At 29.7% G+C, this 18,315-nt stretch overlaps 1 protein-coding gene across 1 annotated transcript in view; it reads right to left on the reverse strand.

Moving 5' to 3' along the window:
• The window catches only part of SI (sucrase-isomaltase), an 83,179-nt gene extending 65,570 nt beyond the window's left edge, over window positions 1-17,609 (reverse strand). Inside the window, exons 1-12 of the mRNA XM_006200847.3 lie at window positions 17,492-17,609; window positions 16,135-16,271; window positions 12,168-12,285; window positions 11,770-11,879; window positions 10,696-10,847; window positions 9,301-9,472; window positions 7,778-7,877; window positions 6,734-6,846; window positions 3,939-4,064; window positions 3,014-3,145; window positions 2,805-2,924; window positions 994-1,107 (exon numbers count right to left, since the gene is read on the reverse strand). Coding sequence (XP_006200909.2) covers window positions 994-1,107; window positions 2,805-2,924; window positions 3,014-3,145; window positions 3,939-4,064; window positions 6,734-6,846; window positions 7,778-7,877; window positions 9,301-9,472; window positions 10,696-10,847; window positions 11,770-11,879; window positions 12,168-12,285; window positions 16,135-16,271; window positions 17,492-17,609 — 1,512 coding nt within the window. The remainder of the gene's footprint in view (window positions 1-993; window positions 1,108-2,804; window positions 2,925-3,013; window positions 3,146-3,938; window positions 4,065-6,733; window positions 6,847-7,777; window positions 7,878-9,300; window positions 9,473-10,695; window positions 10,848-11,769; window positions 11,880-12,167; window positions 12,286-16,134; window positions 16,272-17,491) is intronic.
• Window positions 17,610-18,315: the final 706 nt, after the last annotated feature.

Consider the following 18,315-nt stretch of genomic DNA (forward strand, 5'->3'; position numbering starts at 1 on the left):
TAACTTACTCAACTCCATGTTTTCATGATGGTGCAAAATAAATACTTTTAATTGATTAAATAAATAAATAATTGAAATGATTAAATGAATAATTTAAATAATGAGCACTTCAGGAAAGTAGAGGTATTGTGATCTAAACAGTCAAAGAAAATATAGCTATTTCTAGACATCCATTATATCCCCTTCCAAAATTCTGGGCAGTTGTAATACTTTGAACAACATCCTTGGTGTTCTCTCTGTGTTCGGGCTTATTACACATTTTTTCTGGAATACAGAATTCTGGGGTTACCAGTAGTTTCATTTCCCAAATGGTGTTATAGTTTCCATAACAAAAGACACTAAATTGTTAACTATCATATAGCATTATTCTAAATAATAAATTTAGCAGCAGGCAACAATAGCTACAGATATAAAACTTCATCCAAAGAAATTTTTAAACATTAGTATTTTTCTTTAATAACTTTGCCAGTAATCTAGAATTTTATTTGCTGTTGTTATTGTTTACCTTGAGATAAAACACTTAACCTATTGCCAATCTTGATGTGTTGTATTTCATGACTAACTAAAAAAGTTTCTAAAGAGTGAGGGCTTATTCAGGTCCATGTTGCTGCAATTGCTTGACTACTGCAGACTTCAGTAAATGTCCTTGGAGTTGTACTATATTATAGGATAATCTTCAAATCTTGTCAATGATTTTTCAACAAAAATTATTAGTCATAAAGATATAACACCTTAGTGACAGAAATGAAATTTATCCTATAAAGTATATTACTGGATGAGAAAAATCTCAATTTACAGTTTTTACTTTTTATTATTTTTCTCACCCATGAACATGACAGGTATGAGATCTATACATTCTGGAAAAATATAATAAGAACATTATTTTTAAGTTCAATACATTATAAAATATATCTTGGCAACTTAGTTATTATTTTATGGAAAAATAAATCTATATTCATTGTCCAAAATCACAGGTCTCAAATAACTACTTACAATCCAAAGCCCATCATAATTCACTTCTTGATGGAAAAGGTTGCATTCATTTACCCACCATTCTATGCAGTTTGGACTAGTGAAATCAGGGTATACTGTTAATCCTGGCCATACCTGGAAGAACAGATCATTCACACAAATACATAAATAAAAGGAAACATAAATAAATAAAAATTCAAATGAACTAAGTAAAGAGTAAAATATTATCAAAGTTACAATGACTCATGTACTATCTATATTTATAATAATTTCAGGCCTATTATAAAGTGCATGTAAGGGAAAGTAGCTAAAGAAAAGAAAGAGAAAGTGAGAACATGAAGCATTTAAGAAGGGAAAAATATACGAACATTGAATGAAGCTGCTAGTTTTGACTTCAATTAAACTTATTTCTTGGCATCCTAGTAGGCTAAGTTAAAAAACAAACAAAAACTATATACTAGTCATTGTCTGATAAAATAAAGCACACTAGTTCATTTCCAAAGGCATTTTTTCCCCAAGAAATTTAAGCAAGAGAATTCCTTATGTATTTATTTTTTATTTAACAAAAGAGAATATGACACTTATTGTGTACTAAGTACTGTCCCAATTATTTTTGTACTTATTAAATCATTAAATCTTCACTAGAACTTTATGGGATAGATACTATTTTTATCATCCCTTTACAGATGAGGTAGGCAGTATAATTAAACTCCTTGTACAGATGAAATAAGGGATGAACAGAGAAGTTGAATAACATTTGCATAATCACACTACTAATAAGTGGCACAAAAGAAATTCAAACCTAGACAATCTTATATCTGAGTCCATGTTATTAAACATTACATTTACAATGCTACCACTTTATGATTTGTGCTTCTTGAAATTATTTAAATTAAAATTTAACATAATGATATTAGGCAATAGAAATTCAATTTCAAATGTATTAGGATAATTAATACTGTTTTATATCCATGTATATTGGCAATCTGATCTGTCTAAATTCAATAGAACAGGTCATAACAAAATGTATTTTGTGAGATATTACTGGGCATTATGAGGAGGAATATTGGTTTTTGTTTCCTGATGGAACTCATAATTATTTGAGGAAAGCTTTCATCAGAAATTTTAACTTTGATGAATGTGATTTAAAAAAGTGATGATTAAGATAGTGTTTATTATTGTAGACAATGTTACAATAAATATGTTTCTATAAATTGATAATTTCTCCTGTTTTATTTCCTTTGACTAAATTACAGAAGTGGAATTATCAAGTCAGTGTATCTAGATATTAATGGTTTTTGATATGTCTTACAAAGTTGTCTCCAAAAGAATATTTATCCTGGTTTAAAATTATGTCTTTTGAAGTTAAGGCAGTTTTCTGACAGTGTTCCTTATTAGTTCTGTTATATGAAGAAAGTTATCTCTCTTAAATTCACTTTTTTCACATGTAAAGCAATAATTTTAATCATAGCTATCTCACAATTCTATCATGAAGATGTAAACCATAAATCTTAATAACCTGCATGTAAGTGCTCAATTTATATATGTAATTATTTCATATCAAACTATCAGAATTTTTATAATAATCTAAATTTATCTCATATTTTGTTACCATTAGTTTTAATTGTTTACGTAATTGAAAATTGTATTCTTGCAAAAACTGTTTTAGAGATAAGTAGAATATTTCTTCTAAAATTTCTCAATGCAATTATTATATCAAATCCAGATCTGAGAGCAAATACACACACACACATACATATACACACTTTGAAAAAATTTGTTGTTGCACAATAGAAAATTGGAGCAATATATTAGTGAATATCATAATTTACCTCTCCAATAATTGCTGTAGTCCCATCTGACTCATTTACCCACACTTTTTGTTCAGTTCCCCTATCATAGGTTTCATATGCTGTTCCATTGGTACGTTTCTCTATGGAAATTGCAGGGTCCTAACAATAGAAAGAAGAAACTATAGAAAATCTATTAATCTATAAATGTGTAAATACTAAAAATATATTCATATATAATCAGTTATTACCAAGATGATGACATATTTCTGCCCATGGTCATGCAAATCTTGAACAAATTCAGGTAGCCCATTAAATGCAACTTTATCATAAGTAAAGATTTTCTTATCTTCCATATAGTCAATATCAGTGATCTGTGTATCCTGAAAATTAGCAGAATGTATTTCAAGTCTAATGAATTAGTATTATAAATACAAACAATTAAAAGGTAAATGAGCTTGTATCCCTTTATTTCACTAAAGATGCAATGATATAGTTTATAAAACAAGATTTTCTAATTCTGAAGTACAAAAGCATTAAGTGATTATTCACATGTGTTTCAGTTATGATCACCGGATATGTATTGTCATATATATAATAAACCCACAAATAAAGGGTTCATTGTATAAAAAACAAAAACCTACACATTACATAAAATATATTAATTTTTTTTAACTTTTTTTAAAAATTCTAATTATCATTTTTTTTTATTTTTTATTTTGGGGGGAAGTAATTAGGTTCTTATTTATTTACTTATTATTTTAATGGAGGTACTGGGGATTGAACCCAGGACCTCATGCATGCTAAGCACTCTACAAACTGAGCTACACCTTTCCCTCACATTAAATTTTTATTACATTAAAAAGTATATAGATTCTAAAAATAAAGTCTGTTTAAAAGATGAATATAATTTTGTTCACATTTAAACATATGTTCTATTTTAGTATAAATCATAATCAGTTCTCAAAATTCAGGTATGCGTGGGCATTGCAAATGGACATAAAGTGTACTTTATCATTAAAATGAATCTTAATTATCTATCTATCTATACTCTCTATATACATATATATATACCATATATAACATATATGGTAATCCTGACAGCTTCCCATATTTATTATTACGTGACAATATTTAACTTGGTGTATACTCCCACAAATCTATCATCCCACTTACAAATGGTATGCCAGCTTCTCGATTTCTTTGTACCACTTCTTTCACTACATCAAGTGTCTTGTAATTCCAGCGACTCAGTTGGAATCCAAGACTCCAATATGCTGGCATTGCTGGTCGTCCAATGAGCTTGAAGTAAATGGATATTTAATTAGTTTCTACAATGAGCATTAGAAACTAATATTAATATGCTCCTTATTGTTACTTCTCTAGTATGGATTTGAGTTTAACTACATATTTAAACAAAGATTTAGTGTTATCTGCATTCTAAAATGTGTCATGGATAGTCTGTTAAAATGTTGTTATGAACACTTAACAAGTGTATGTCTGTCCCTCATCTTTTGTTCATTTTATGTTAAAAAAAAAACTAGAAAGGTAGCACTTTAAAAAGTAGCATTTGCAAAAGTATATTATGCCCCAATGGAAAGTTGAAAAGAAGAAAAGAAAGCTCTAGAGATAAGAGAGAAATAAATTGTCCCACCACACTCCCACTTCCTGTAGCAAGAAAATGAATGAATGAATGGTCATAATGGAAGGAAAAGATGTCTAAAGTATGTGATTTCTATTCCCTTACATTTTGACACTTGTTTCTCTCCAGTTTTCAAAAATATTAATGAAATATGTGTCTACAAGGCTCTCAGCCAGTTATTTCATAAGGTATTTATCTTATTCACATATAGGGGCTTGGTTTCTTTCTTCCCCCAAGGGCCAAATGGGACACTTGACCTCTCCTCACTCCCTGATGGCTCAAGCAGGCTCAGTGCCACACGTAACAGAATACCAGTGTCTCATCACAACAGAGCACGGGGTTTTGCACATGGAAATGAGTGTAACTGATATTAATTTTTTTCAGTGAAAACTAAGTGTTAGGTTACGTTAAGACAAACAACTTATTTGGTATATTGGGTTTTCTTTGGCTTACATATTTATATATATTATAATATTTATAATACTTATAATATTTACATTTTTAAGTATATATTATATATAAATATTTATATTTATATTTGGGGGCATCCATTATTTCTTCATCATGTATGTCTAAAAACTATTAAATAAAATTTTTTTAAATTACCTATGTTGGGTTATTGTATTCTATTCAGTTTAAGGATTAAGTTTATTTTTAAGATAACTTGGTATCAAATAATTCCCCCAAAATCAGTATTTTTAAACTCTATTCATAAACATCTTATGTTCCATAGAATTTCTTTAAAGATTTGGACATGCGATTGAAATTTCTTTGTGTGTGTGCATTATATGTATTCATAACTTATTTTTATAAAAGTATATAAAATATGTATAATTATATATTATATTAACTTGTGTACTATTCATCATATACTTTATATACATATATTATCTTTAAAACTTATAAAACTATCTGGTCATTCAAATGAATTATGTTTTAAAGTGTAACATACTGGGACCACTAATGGGTTAACTTATACAGAAAGGATAATTTGTTTTCCTTCAAACAAGAAATAAAGTCTCTTTTGCCTATGCTCTACAAAATTTGAGCCTCACTGAAATGCAGCAGTGCTTAATAGTGCTATACTCTACACGAGTCTTTTATCTTATTGCTTAAATTCAAGCTTCTGCAAGTCTACCCATAAAATGATGTATGTAAGTGCTATGTTACATGCATGCAGCACTCACAGGTCAAGCATGACTCAAACTCAACTATTGCTGACCACAGACATTACTCAGCATGTAACAGACAACTATTCCACTAACATTTCACAAATCACATGTCAAATTCTTTAAAAAAAAATGTGCTACAGCCTGTTTTGATAGTGTGATAACCATACACAGTAATTATGATTGCTTATTATAAACACTGTAAATTTTGTGTGCTTTTCTGAAATTCAATTTATGAACAGCAATTTGGGAACTGTTAGTGTAAATTATTCAATTGTGTAAAACACTAGCTACTCTTATTTCAGATTTTTACATCCTAATTAAAGTTTTTGATAATTACTTCCCTTTTGAAATCATTTAGGAAATGGGAATTATATGTCAAAAGATTTACCTATAAAACAAGGTGTTAAGAACATCTCATACCAATAAAAATAATTTATTTTTCATGACAACATCACAAATTAATTATATACACTAACAGTCATCAGAGAACAATTACAAGGGAGAAAAGTTTAGAATCACGTTCAAAATAAACCCTGGATTCCTCACCTCTCTAATGTCCATCCTGGGCTCAGGTACACTAAGAAGTTGTTTAATTGGTAAGTGAGAGTTGTTTAGACAGTAACCTTAAGATGTAAAATTTTGGACTATATTTCAAAATCTGCCCTTCTAAGCCTGAGTTTAAGAGCCAGTATACCTGGAGTTTACCTACTGTACGTTAACAGCAAGCTTCACTAGTCTTCCTTATAACTCACTTGCCTCCAGAATTCTTACCAAAGGGATGTATGACCTATATATATCCATTGCCTAGGCTCAGTCCTGAAGATACTTCCTTCTATTTTAGCCCACCAAAGAAGGTCATAAATAAGTAAATATTTAACATGCAATATCTTAGAGAAATTCAATTCCTGATCTCAGCTGTGTAGAAGCAAGAAACAATGTGATATCAGAAATATAGACATTTAAATATATATTGGTGTCATATAAGAAAAAGAAAATAAAACTACCTTCTCATACCTGAAAAATGGTAGGGTTTAAAAATACACTTAACTAAGAGGTCACAAATATTTTAGCTAAAATCACTTAAATTTGTGGACATGTTAGATGAAAGAAAAATCATGTAGAAAAAATTTTATAAAATAGACCTGAAGTACACATACCTCTTGATACTGTTGAACTACTTGTTCTGGAGTATCTCCTAGAAAGACATAAAAGTCCAGAATGCCTCCTGTAACTCTGTAAGTTACTATTGGGGTAGGCTGGATGAAAAGCTCTACAAAGTAAAATTTGAAGAGCACATGTAAATAGTAAAAATGTACATAGTGATAAAATAATTGCAATGTCTATTTAAAGTACTTCATATTAATCACATAATTTTACAGTCTTTTTATACAATTAAGAGGAAATAAGATATTGAAGATAAGAATATAGGAGAAAAATGCCACCATGTATGAGGTTTATGATAGGATATTCCAGATGTTTCTTTTTATGGATGTTGGCAAAAGTTCCTCTTGTAACTGCTTAGCAAGGGATAGAGGATCAGTCCTTTTACAACAAAAAGATTTTTTTCTACAATAGCATTTTAGTTGGTTATTTTAATTGAAGATTCTCTGAAAGATCTTATTACCACATGTTAATTTCTAAGAAAAATACAAAGGTTTTAAATTTTTCTATATGCAGGACATAGTAATTGCTTGACTAACTATATAGTAGAGTGCTCTTGCTGGAATATTATTAATTTTGTAACTTTTTTTATCACTGATTCACCTATCAAATATAGGTCTTGCATTCACAACATTAAAAACAAAAGATTCTACATTACTTGAATTATGATAAACTAAAAAATCATTCTTCTATCCCCATATAGACTTTTCTCTTTTTTATCTTATATTAACTTATTTAACAAACAAGACTAGGGGAATGGGACTTTTTATTTGCCTGGATGTGTTTCAGTGTTCATCTGGAGGGAAAAGGAAGTGCCTGAATATCACAATATAGCATACTGTCCCCAAAACGGAAGCACTGATATGCAAAAATCCATTGTCCAACTAACTGTAAAACCTGCTTATAATAATCTCACACACTAAATCATTAACAACAAATTTTACTCTGATATGTGATATATATGATTGGAATAAATAAAGCAGTTAAACCATTTCAAGTTAAGTCTCATTTAAACATAATATTAGGTAAATTATTCTTACCCATTGCATTGCTATTCATTAAGAAGACACCAAATGACTTTCCAGAAGTATCTTCAATGCACATGAAGAATGTTTGATGACCATATAAATTATTATTATTCTATAAGGCACAGATTTCAAAATTAAAAGTTAAAACATTTTTGAAAGATAGATTCTATATTTAAAATGGCCTTTATGAATTCCAATTTGTTTCTGTAATTTACTCCTCATATTTAACTTACTCCCATATTGCCATAATTCTCTACTCTATGGACCATATGAAACATTGTACATAAGAAACACTGAACTTTTTAAAATTATGAATATATCAAAACATAAATATTATTTAACTATATATTATACTATTCATAGATTACTTAACTTTACTCTGTGTTTTATTATGATTAAATGAGTTTTAAAGAGCTATTCATGATAGGACAACAGCATGTTTATCGATTATGTCCCATTTTTGCCCAAGGTATTGCAGGGAATTCCAAGATGATTTCCACCCTCAAAGAACTTCTGTAGTACAGTTGTTGAGAACTGGTAAGTAGAAGAAGTGGTGGAGAAAATTGGAAATACACTTAAAAAGTAAATGAAAAAAGACTTCTTGTCTGATTGGATATGGAGGTTTAAAGGAAAACATGTACAAAAACAGCTATGAGATTCTCAGTCTGGTGTTTATTAGGTATTTATCACAAACAATGATGCTGTTAAAAAAGATTGATAGAATTTATTAATATTTTTGTACCAAACAACAATTCATTTATTCATTTTGGGGAATGAAGTAGTTAACACTAATATTTAAAAAAAATCACTAACATTTGACTTAAAGCAATCATGAATCTATTTTTAAAAAGAGTTTTTTTAATGGTATGGTCTTTGTCCTGAAGAATCGCATATTCTAGAAATACAGATAAATATATATACAAATAATATGCTGTGATAATTGTCATAAAAAATGAATAAAGGATTGGAAAGTAAAGACTAATCCTGCATGGGGGACTTTGGGGTGAGTTCTTATGAAATAAAACCAAATGAACTCTCAATGACTTGTAAAAATAATAAAGAACTTCAAAGCACTTAGAAAGAGAATCAACCTTTACGAAAATATGTGAACTTATTAAAGATTATCATATGTTATGGAAGAAGAGAAAGTATAGATGCAGGTCATGATGTCCAACAGACAGGCAAATGACATAGCATACAAAGCTATGGAGAGCAAGGTAAGTGTTTGGAATTATTCTAGTGCAATAACTAGCCATGGATAGATTTAAATATAAGGGTGACCAAAATGGGAATGATAAAATGTAAAAATGAAAATAAAAAGAAAACATTTGTAAACTGGAACTATCTATAAATATTCATAAAATCTATTGGTCACTTATTGAGTTAATTTAGAACTCTAATATCACTCCTCTCCCCTAAAGTAAATAAGCTTCTGGAAAATGTGTCACTGACATCAAATAAATGATGGTTTCAAATAGGTTAAAATTATCATCTGCTCAAATATTTTATTCATAACAAGAAAGATAGTTCCTTACATCACCAGGAAGTTGATCCCGAGTAAAAATTGGCCATGTTTTCCAGTTTAAATCATGACGAAATCTCTTATGAACATGTTCCCCAATACCATACATATATTCACTAGAAAGTCTGGCTGAGATCTGTAAATATTGGTCAGAGTATACCAGGGGACCAATGCTGGTGTCAAACCTGTACCATGAAATAAATAAATAAATAAATAAATAAATAAATAAATAAATAATCTAGAAACATATAAAATGTTCTACCAAATATGGGTCTACATTATTATCCAGAATATTTCAATTTTAATATGTCAATCTTGAGCTGTGATCACCTCTTAGGAACATATGAATTATACCACAACCACAACGTGTTAATTCCACCAACACAATTTGCTTCATCATCACCAATATGATCCTTCATGTGTTCTCTCCTTTTATCTTCACCACAAACCTAAAACACAACTATCATTATCAATTCCATTTTACAAATGGCACAAATTGGACAAATTTATTCATGCTTTCAAGGTGACAAACTGGTAGGCAGTAGCACCAAATTTCACACCAGTTTTGCCTTGCTTCAGAGACAGGATTTTAATACAGTACTATACTGGCTTCCACATCTCTAATACATAGACTAAAATTAAGTTTAGAATCATTTTCCAAAAAGAAAAAGGTTGTATGCTTTATGCATATCTATCTATCTATCTATATATACTATGATAAGTCTCAAATAACATTTCTTTTTTTGTGATTTAACATAAAGTCAATTGAAAGTTATTAAAATATACTCAAGAAAAGTAATTTCTGAGATTCAATCTTGACAATTGTTTAATTAACCTTGCTGGGAGAGTCAAGAGCAGACATCTTGAAAGTTACTAAATTCTTTGCCACAAACATCCCTTAAAATACATTTATAATGAGGGCATTTAGGTAATATTTAAATTATATATAGTAATTTAAATGTATTATATATAAATATATTGTGTATAAAAATAAATTTAATTTCATGCATATATATATGAAAAATTCTTCAGTAGTACTATAGAAATTACTCCCTCTCTGTATTTGATCCTACAAATTGGAAACAGAATATGATAAATGAGGAAAAGACACAACAAGAGTTCTAGGCATACAAAAATATAGGCAAGACTAAAATTGTATGTGATGCTTTCCACCTTCAACTTTGGTTGGTCCCATTTCTATATTTTAATTCACGGTCTTGCATCTTTCATTCATGGGAAATCAAAATCTCTTTAACATTATAATCCTTACAAACATGTACACCCACCCTCTTTTGGGAGGAAATTCATTCTTTGTGAAAATGCATTGAAATTAAGAATCATAATTCTATGAAATAGAATAAAATTGACCAGTTATTTAAACTCAGATAAACGTAAAATAATTACTTACAGAATTCTATTATTGCTTTTTCTAGCAACTCTGATGCTAAATGGATTTTCTGTAACTTTCACATCATACAAGGTATCGGAAGCTGCTGATCCACTAAATTCTTTTACAAACTGATGAGGAACTTCATATCTTCTATTATTTGGATCAGTAAACTGTAAAGATTTTTTAAAATTAGCATTATTTGATTCAAAACTATTATCTAATTTTTTCAATTCTGACTTAGATATTAAATGCAGATTCCAAAGGCCAATAATAAATTTAATAATTTTACAGATGAGCTGTTAATCTAGTCATAAACTTAACTTTAACACTGTTGAAAGGCTATGCCCAGAATAAACTGTAAAAATTAAGGCATAAATAGAATTAGTTGGTTATAAAAGTACAATATCAAATAAAGATTTTTATTGACCAATATAAAAATTGTTGATTGTATTATTATATATTGATTCTTGAATACTAGGATTTTATGAATTTAATTATCCTTGTTGCATTTCAGTGGTCACCTGCTTAAAAATCCTATGAGGATTTTGAGTATTGTTTAAAAAGAACTTAATCCTCGTGAAATTGTTGCTAAAAGGTGGCTATAGTATTTTCATTGCCAAATCTGAAAGACCATGCTAGTAAACTACTTGCCAAAAAAACAGCAGAAGTTTCTTTAAAATCATGACTACAAGTGATACCACTAAAAAGATCTAGTCAGTGTAAGTCACATTTATATAGAACAATTAGCACCTTTCTCAAATTAAATTTTATGATGAACTAATCTTTCATCAAAGTTTAATAGTTGAATAATAAAGATTACTAAAGTTTATTGATTTTTTATTCTTTTCAGGACTCTATCAAATATTTCATATTGACTATACTATTAAATTGTCTAAAAACAACTGCTAAAGGAACTACGTTTTATGTTATATTTAAGTAGACAGGTTCAGACAAGTGGAGTAACCTGTCTACTTAGTTCCTTGCTTTGGAATAAACATTTCTTAAGACGGAAAATATTTTGTTAGGATGAAGGGTGTGTTCATAACATGCGTTTTATTGTTAACTTATTTTTAGAAATCTCAAAAACCAAACCTTGAACCGGAAACGATTGGGTGTCTGACTTTGAGTTGTGAGGAGAACACTGTTAATGTCATTTCCAAATAGTGTAGGTGAAGGTATCCTGTTTAATTTGGCTTCAAGTCCTTAGAGAAATAAAAATTTTTCATGCATTGACTTTATTTACAGAGATTAATAATTAAATATTTTCATATTTTTCTAATTTTATTGCCTTTCTCACAAATAATGACCTTTTTTTTCATTTGGAAGATACAATTATGCAAAAATAAATCCTTAATAAAACTAATTTAAACATTCTTGTGTACCTATTTCTCATTTGATTTTATTTAATTACTTTTCTAAAGAAAAATTTTAAATATGTTTTTTAATTTAACTTAACATATACTGGATCATCATGATAGAACACTTCTCACCAGTATTTGTTGTTGTTATTCCCTCAACATTATAGCCGTGGTTATCTACGAAGAAGCACCAAGGAACAACAGAATTATTCCATGGCCTCCAGCAGCAACCTCGAGTTGCACAAAGTGCCTGATAAAACATTTATAAAAGGAATTATATGGTTAGTATTGTTAATCTTACTTCTTCAAATATATGTGTTAAACTATCACTTATTCTTTTGTTCCTTTCACTTGGGAGAACAATAAATATTTGATGAATTTAATAAATTACACCCTATCAAAGACTGATGCTCTGAGTTGTGATTTATCAAATTCACATATTAATACACATTATTGTAAGTTCACGTTCTTTTAAAGGTTCCTGTCCTTTGTGTAATTAGTCTATTCTGTTGTCATGTAGTCAGCACAGAAGAATTAAAATATTTATTGTGTACCAATTATGTATCAAGCTGCAAGTGAAGCTATAAGGATGAAGAGATGGCCCTATATTCAAGCCTACATAAAATGTTTGAGGTTGTTATGTCCAGATAATTATTAGTTCAATATTATTTAAACTATTTAAACTAGTTCACATGCCAGGTGTTGCAACTAGCTGCTGCCATTACATCCAATAGATAAAGTGAAACACTAATTTCTCAGTAATTTTATCATCCATATGGAAAGACTAGGTGAAGTGAAAGAAAAATTACATATGTTTATATTAAAAGTTGAGCCATATGGTGATGCTGTGTGTTAACACTGGTACAGTTAAAAATCTACTTAATATTTAAATGTAATAGTGTGACACATTTTCATAATTTGAGCATCTGTGGGTATTTTTCATTTGTCTATTTGCCTTGAAAAATGTTAAAAGCCTCCACTGTTAGTAGCTGACAGTATACAAGTTAACTTCTCTCCTATTTTAACATAAAATTAAAATGGCATCAGGTACACATATGCACATGTGCACACACATAAACATGTAAACATTAACATTGCAAATAGCGGTACAAGGGATCAGAGCATTTTGGAGAGCCTACCTAAGAGAATCTAAAGTATGCGTGACTTTTTTATTAAGTATAGTTGATTTACAATGTGGTGTTAGTTTCTGGTGTACAGCATAGTGATTTAGTCATACATATATAAACATTCTTTTTCAAATGCTTCTTCATATAGGTTATTACAAACTATTGAATATAGTTCCCTGTGCTATATAGTAGGACCTTGCTGTCCATCTATTTTATATATAGTAATTAGTATCTGCAAATCCCAAACTCCTAACACATCCCTCCCCTGCTTTTCCCTTTGGTAACCATAAGTTCGTTTTCTGTCTGTGATTCTGTTTCTGTTTTGTAAATAAGTTCATAGTATGTGTGACTTTTGATCAGGCAATTTTACCTCTAGTCATCTAAGTTATAGAAATACTTCCAGCAATTCAGAGAGATAATTGTATAAAATTGTCATTTATAGTAGACCTAATAAAAGATTTTTTAAAATATTGGTACAAAACAAAGAGAAAGCAATAGAAAAGAAATAAGCAAATTATCACATCTTTCAAAAAATATATATATATAGTAAAATGATGTTGCATGAAGTTCCTCCAAACATACTGTATTAGTTTCTAAGGGCTGTCATAACAGCTGGGAACAGGTGTTAGGAGAACCATGCTCTCTCTGAGGCTCTAGGGAAGAAGACTAGCTTTTAGTGGCTCCTGGGATTCCTCAGCATTCCTTGCTTTGAAGGTACATTACTCCAATCTCTACTTCCATCTTCCCAAGGCCTTCTTCCCTATGGTTTTCTGTGTATCATCCCCTCCTCTTATAAGGACATAGGTCCCACCCTAATCCAGGATAACCTCATTTAACTAATTACATCTATAAAGATCCTACTTCCAAGTAAGATCACATTCTGAGGTTCCAAGTAAATATGAATTTTGGGAGGACATTATTCAACCCACTACATATACATACCAAAATATTAGTTTAACAATGTATATCCCCACTGCTGCTTAAAATAATAATAATTGGTTTATTTTGTATAGATTTTGATACTTTTTTTTATGATTAGTCATTCTACCTATTTTTCAGAATTTCAGGCATTTTCCCTTATTATTTTTAATTCCTAAACCAACTTCAATGTTCTCTCTGCTTCATTGGAAAAGACAAAAGATTAAAATACATTAAATACTAATCAATAGGCATGAACTCTTGTAGGTAAAAATACAGTAAGTTTGTTACAGCCTTACTTTTATTATTTGTGTGTGTATGTCTATAGAATTATATGTAATAATACATAGTAGATTGACTTTTTGTTGTGGACTGAATTTGTGTCCCCGCTATGTACAAAACCATAATCTTCAATGTGGCTACATTTAATCTGATAGGCCTGGTGTTCCCCTAAGACTAGGAAGAGACTCCAGGGCTTACACTCTCTCTCTCTCTCTCTCTCTCTTTTTCATTCTGTATGTGTGCACAGAAGAAAGGCTATATGAAGGCACAAGAATGCAGAAAGAATGCACCTGTCTACAAGCCAGGAAGAGAGGTCTCACCAGGAACCAATCCTGATAGCACCTTGACTTCTAGCCTCCAGAACTGTGACAAAACAAATGTCTGAAACCCAGTCTGTGGGATTATATTATGGAAGTCTGAATGACAATATACTCTGGGTAGAATTATAGCTGTTTTTAAATTACTATTTTAAGTTCATCCTCTTTTCTTAGATGACAAATATAAAATATATTAGCTGAAATTTGTTAAATTCTTAAGTTTAATTTGTTTCACATTGAAAACATTCTTTAGCAACCTAACAGGCTGAACTTAAAGACTGACAGTAGGCACCAAAACCTTAAATCATTGGCTTTTAAATGTTGTTTCTTTCTAAGGACCTAGCACTCCATATTATTCCTAACAGAATTCTATATTAAGCTTCAATCATGTCCTCAGTAAATATTAATTAAAGAGAATATCTGGAAAATTTGCTCAGTGCATCAAAATAAACATTATCTAATCCAGCTCTTTTATCAGGAGGTAAGCAATAGGACTCACTATTTCTAATGTTGTCCTAAAAAAAAATCTCATCTATTTGCAACTTTTCATCACAAATTATCAGAAAATTATTTGTTTACTATGATGTAGCAAGGGTAGGATAGGACCTATAGAAATTTTATAGTTCATTTAGTTATTTTGTGTGTGGTGAAGGGAGAGAGGTAAGATTCAGATATACATATTAAGGATAAAATACGTATTTTAGATATAACATATATTATAGATATACATATATAGAGAGATATATTATAATATTCATTATGTTCTAATAAATATTTAATATATTGTAGTGAGTAATATATAATACAACATTTAGATTATATAGATATTACAGATTTGCATATAGTATATAATATTGCAAAATGGCAATATATACACACACACTACATACACACACACATTCAGTCATTTACCCTTTAATTCCAAGCAAGTTATGAAGAACAAGGAAAAGTCAATTTAGGGTTATGTGATCCATTAAGTTACACTTACTTTTCTCCCATTTGAGCTTTTCCTCCCCAATTACCAAATAATAAAAAATAAATAATAATAGAAGAATCAGTGTTACTTTATTTTCCAAAGACACTTTTAATGTCATCATCACAAATACTTAAATGGAATATAGATATTTTTTCTCAAATGTTCTATATTGTAAAAGGTTATACTTCTTAAGAAGATTTGAGAGGACAGAATTTCCTAAAGATTTAAAAAATTAGCAATAGCTTGTTAAACATGGGAAAACATTAATTTCTTAATTAGAATTGAACAGAATTATAGAAGAGCAAGCTCAGTAATTTCTATTCTCTCTTATCTGTTCATACAGAAATACAATAAAAAAAATGCAGCCTAACTGATGGCTAGTTTTAAAAGTATGGCATTGATCCAATATTGAATAATTAGCTTAATATAATTATACTATATATCTTTTCATAAATATATCAAAGACTTTTGTTGCAGACCCGTGTTGGAAACTGTTCTGGAATGCAGTTTATTCTCTCATTGACAGGATCATTTAGGTCACTTGGACATTTTCCTGAACCAGGATACACAGTGGTTGTATGAGTGGTAGCTGGGGTTGAAGTAGAATCATTAATTTCTGGAAAAGAAAAGGTCAATAAAAGAAAACATGGTTAAATTAATTTTTCAGATTCTCAAGTAATGAAAACATTGAAAGTATACATAGATTTATATATAATGAAAATAAAACTTGCATTGAAAAAGGACCTGCAAATTCAAGTCCCAGTCATCAAAAGGAAAAGATCCAACTGATATTTAAAACTGACTGTACAAAGCTCTATTAACTAACTGTTCCTTCAGAGAAACAAAATATATTCCCAGAAGGTCTTGAGGTAGATTGAAAAGGAAATAAAATTTACATTCGACTGCACTTACAAATTGTGTTTTACAGATGAAAAAAGAAAATGGAGAAACATGAGTGGGAAAAGGATGTAGAGAAGGAGAAAAGAATTAGAGAAGGAAAGAGAAAAATAGAGGAAGAAGATACTTTGAATTGAATAGTAGAGAAAGTAGGGACTAGCAATGAAAGCTAAAATCCCAAATCTATATAATAAAAAGGGACTTTCTGGCAACCAGATACGGTTAAGATAAATTTGATTGCTTCATAATACAGTGAGCTTTCAGTTTTCCAGAAAAAGATAAAACAAAAGACTAGCAGCAGTAGAAAACACTAAGTATGGTTAGACTAGAAGATAATTTGTAATGTGTTTACCAATTCTGATTTGGTCAAGAGAGAATGATGAGAAAGAAAAAGTAGTTAAGGTGGACCAGAGTAGTATGCATCAAGTCTAAATTAGGATAGAAATATTCAGGAAAAAAAGATAAACATTTCAAGCCTGTTTCACGTCCCCTTTACCTGTTTTTCTCATACAACTTCACTCTTTAAAAAATTAAACTAAGACAAAGAGGTTATCTCCCTGTCTCCCATCCCCCTTTGCAAGTGTCTGAAAGCCAGAGCAAAACCTCACTGATTAGGTTTTCCACTAATTAGAACTGGTAACAGTAGATCATTATTCCACCATCTATTAACATCTTGATTCCTTTGCCTTTTTGCTGTTTCTTAAGCAACACAATGTGGGAAAGGCCATTAATATCAAAGCACATAGATTCCTTAATTACAATGACTCTTCATTAAGACACTTGGAATATAACAGATAGAAAAAATGGGGGTAATTATGTAACTCACCTGAGATCTTTCTTCATGTATTTCATCTCATATAGATTACTTTTAAAAATCCATAATTATTGTGGATTATCTCAAGCTCACTATAATGTGTAAGTATTTTCAACATTATTTACCTTCAACAGCAGGTGTCTTAGTTGCTAAAACAGCAACCAGGGCAATAGCTATTATTGTAACTATAGTAAAGAGGACAATCAGAAAGATTTCTAATCTAGTAAATTTCTTCTTTGCCATCTAAAGAAAGAAAAGAAATAGATGTTTGAAATGTAAAATATACAACAACAAAAAGCCACCATTATTATCATAAAATTATCTATATTTTTTTCTGCTGAGTACAACATAAGCAGAGCTGCAGACAGCTCTATCAGTTTATAGTCAAATAATATACATTGGCAAAAGTGTAAACAACACACATGCTATTTTAAGTCAAAATAATGAATTAATGATGCATGTCAAAGTAGTATACTAATATGAAAATATAAAAGGGAAAAAAAAAGATCTCCAAGTAGGTGTGTATTACTCTCCCACTTTAGAGTATTTTTCAAGTCTAAGAAAACCCGTATTTACACTGTATTTCTCAGCTCCACAACAACTGTATGAAGGAGATACCAGTATGCACATTCTACTCACTAGGAACTTCAAGCTTAGAGAAAAAAGCTACTTTCTCAAAGTCAAAAAATCCAATTCTTCCTACTATAACTATTGCTCTTCAATTTCAACATTGCTTTCTTATAGGGATATTATAGAAAATAATATACATATAAATATTAAAGAATATAAATATAAAGAATATAAATATGAAATGTGGAAAAGATACATATATACATATATACACATCATACATACACACACACACATATATATGTGGTATATATTTAGGAGTTGTTACTTTAAAAAAACACTTAAACTATACGATCACCAAGTTCCACCCTCAAATAAT

This window comes from Vicugna pacos, chromosome 1 (genome assembly GCF_048564905.1).
Source record: "Vicugna pacos chromosome 1, VicPac4, whole genome shotgun sequence".
Lineage (NCBI taxonomy): Eukaryota > Metazoa > Chordata > Mammalia > Artiodactyla > Camelidae > Vicugna > Vicugna pacos.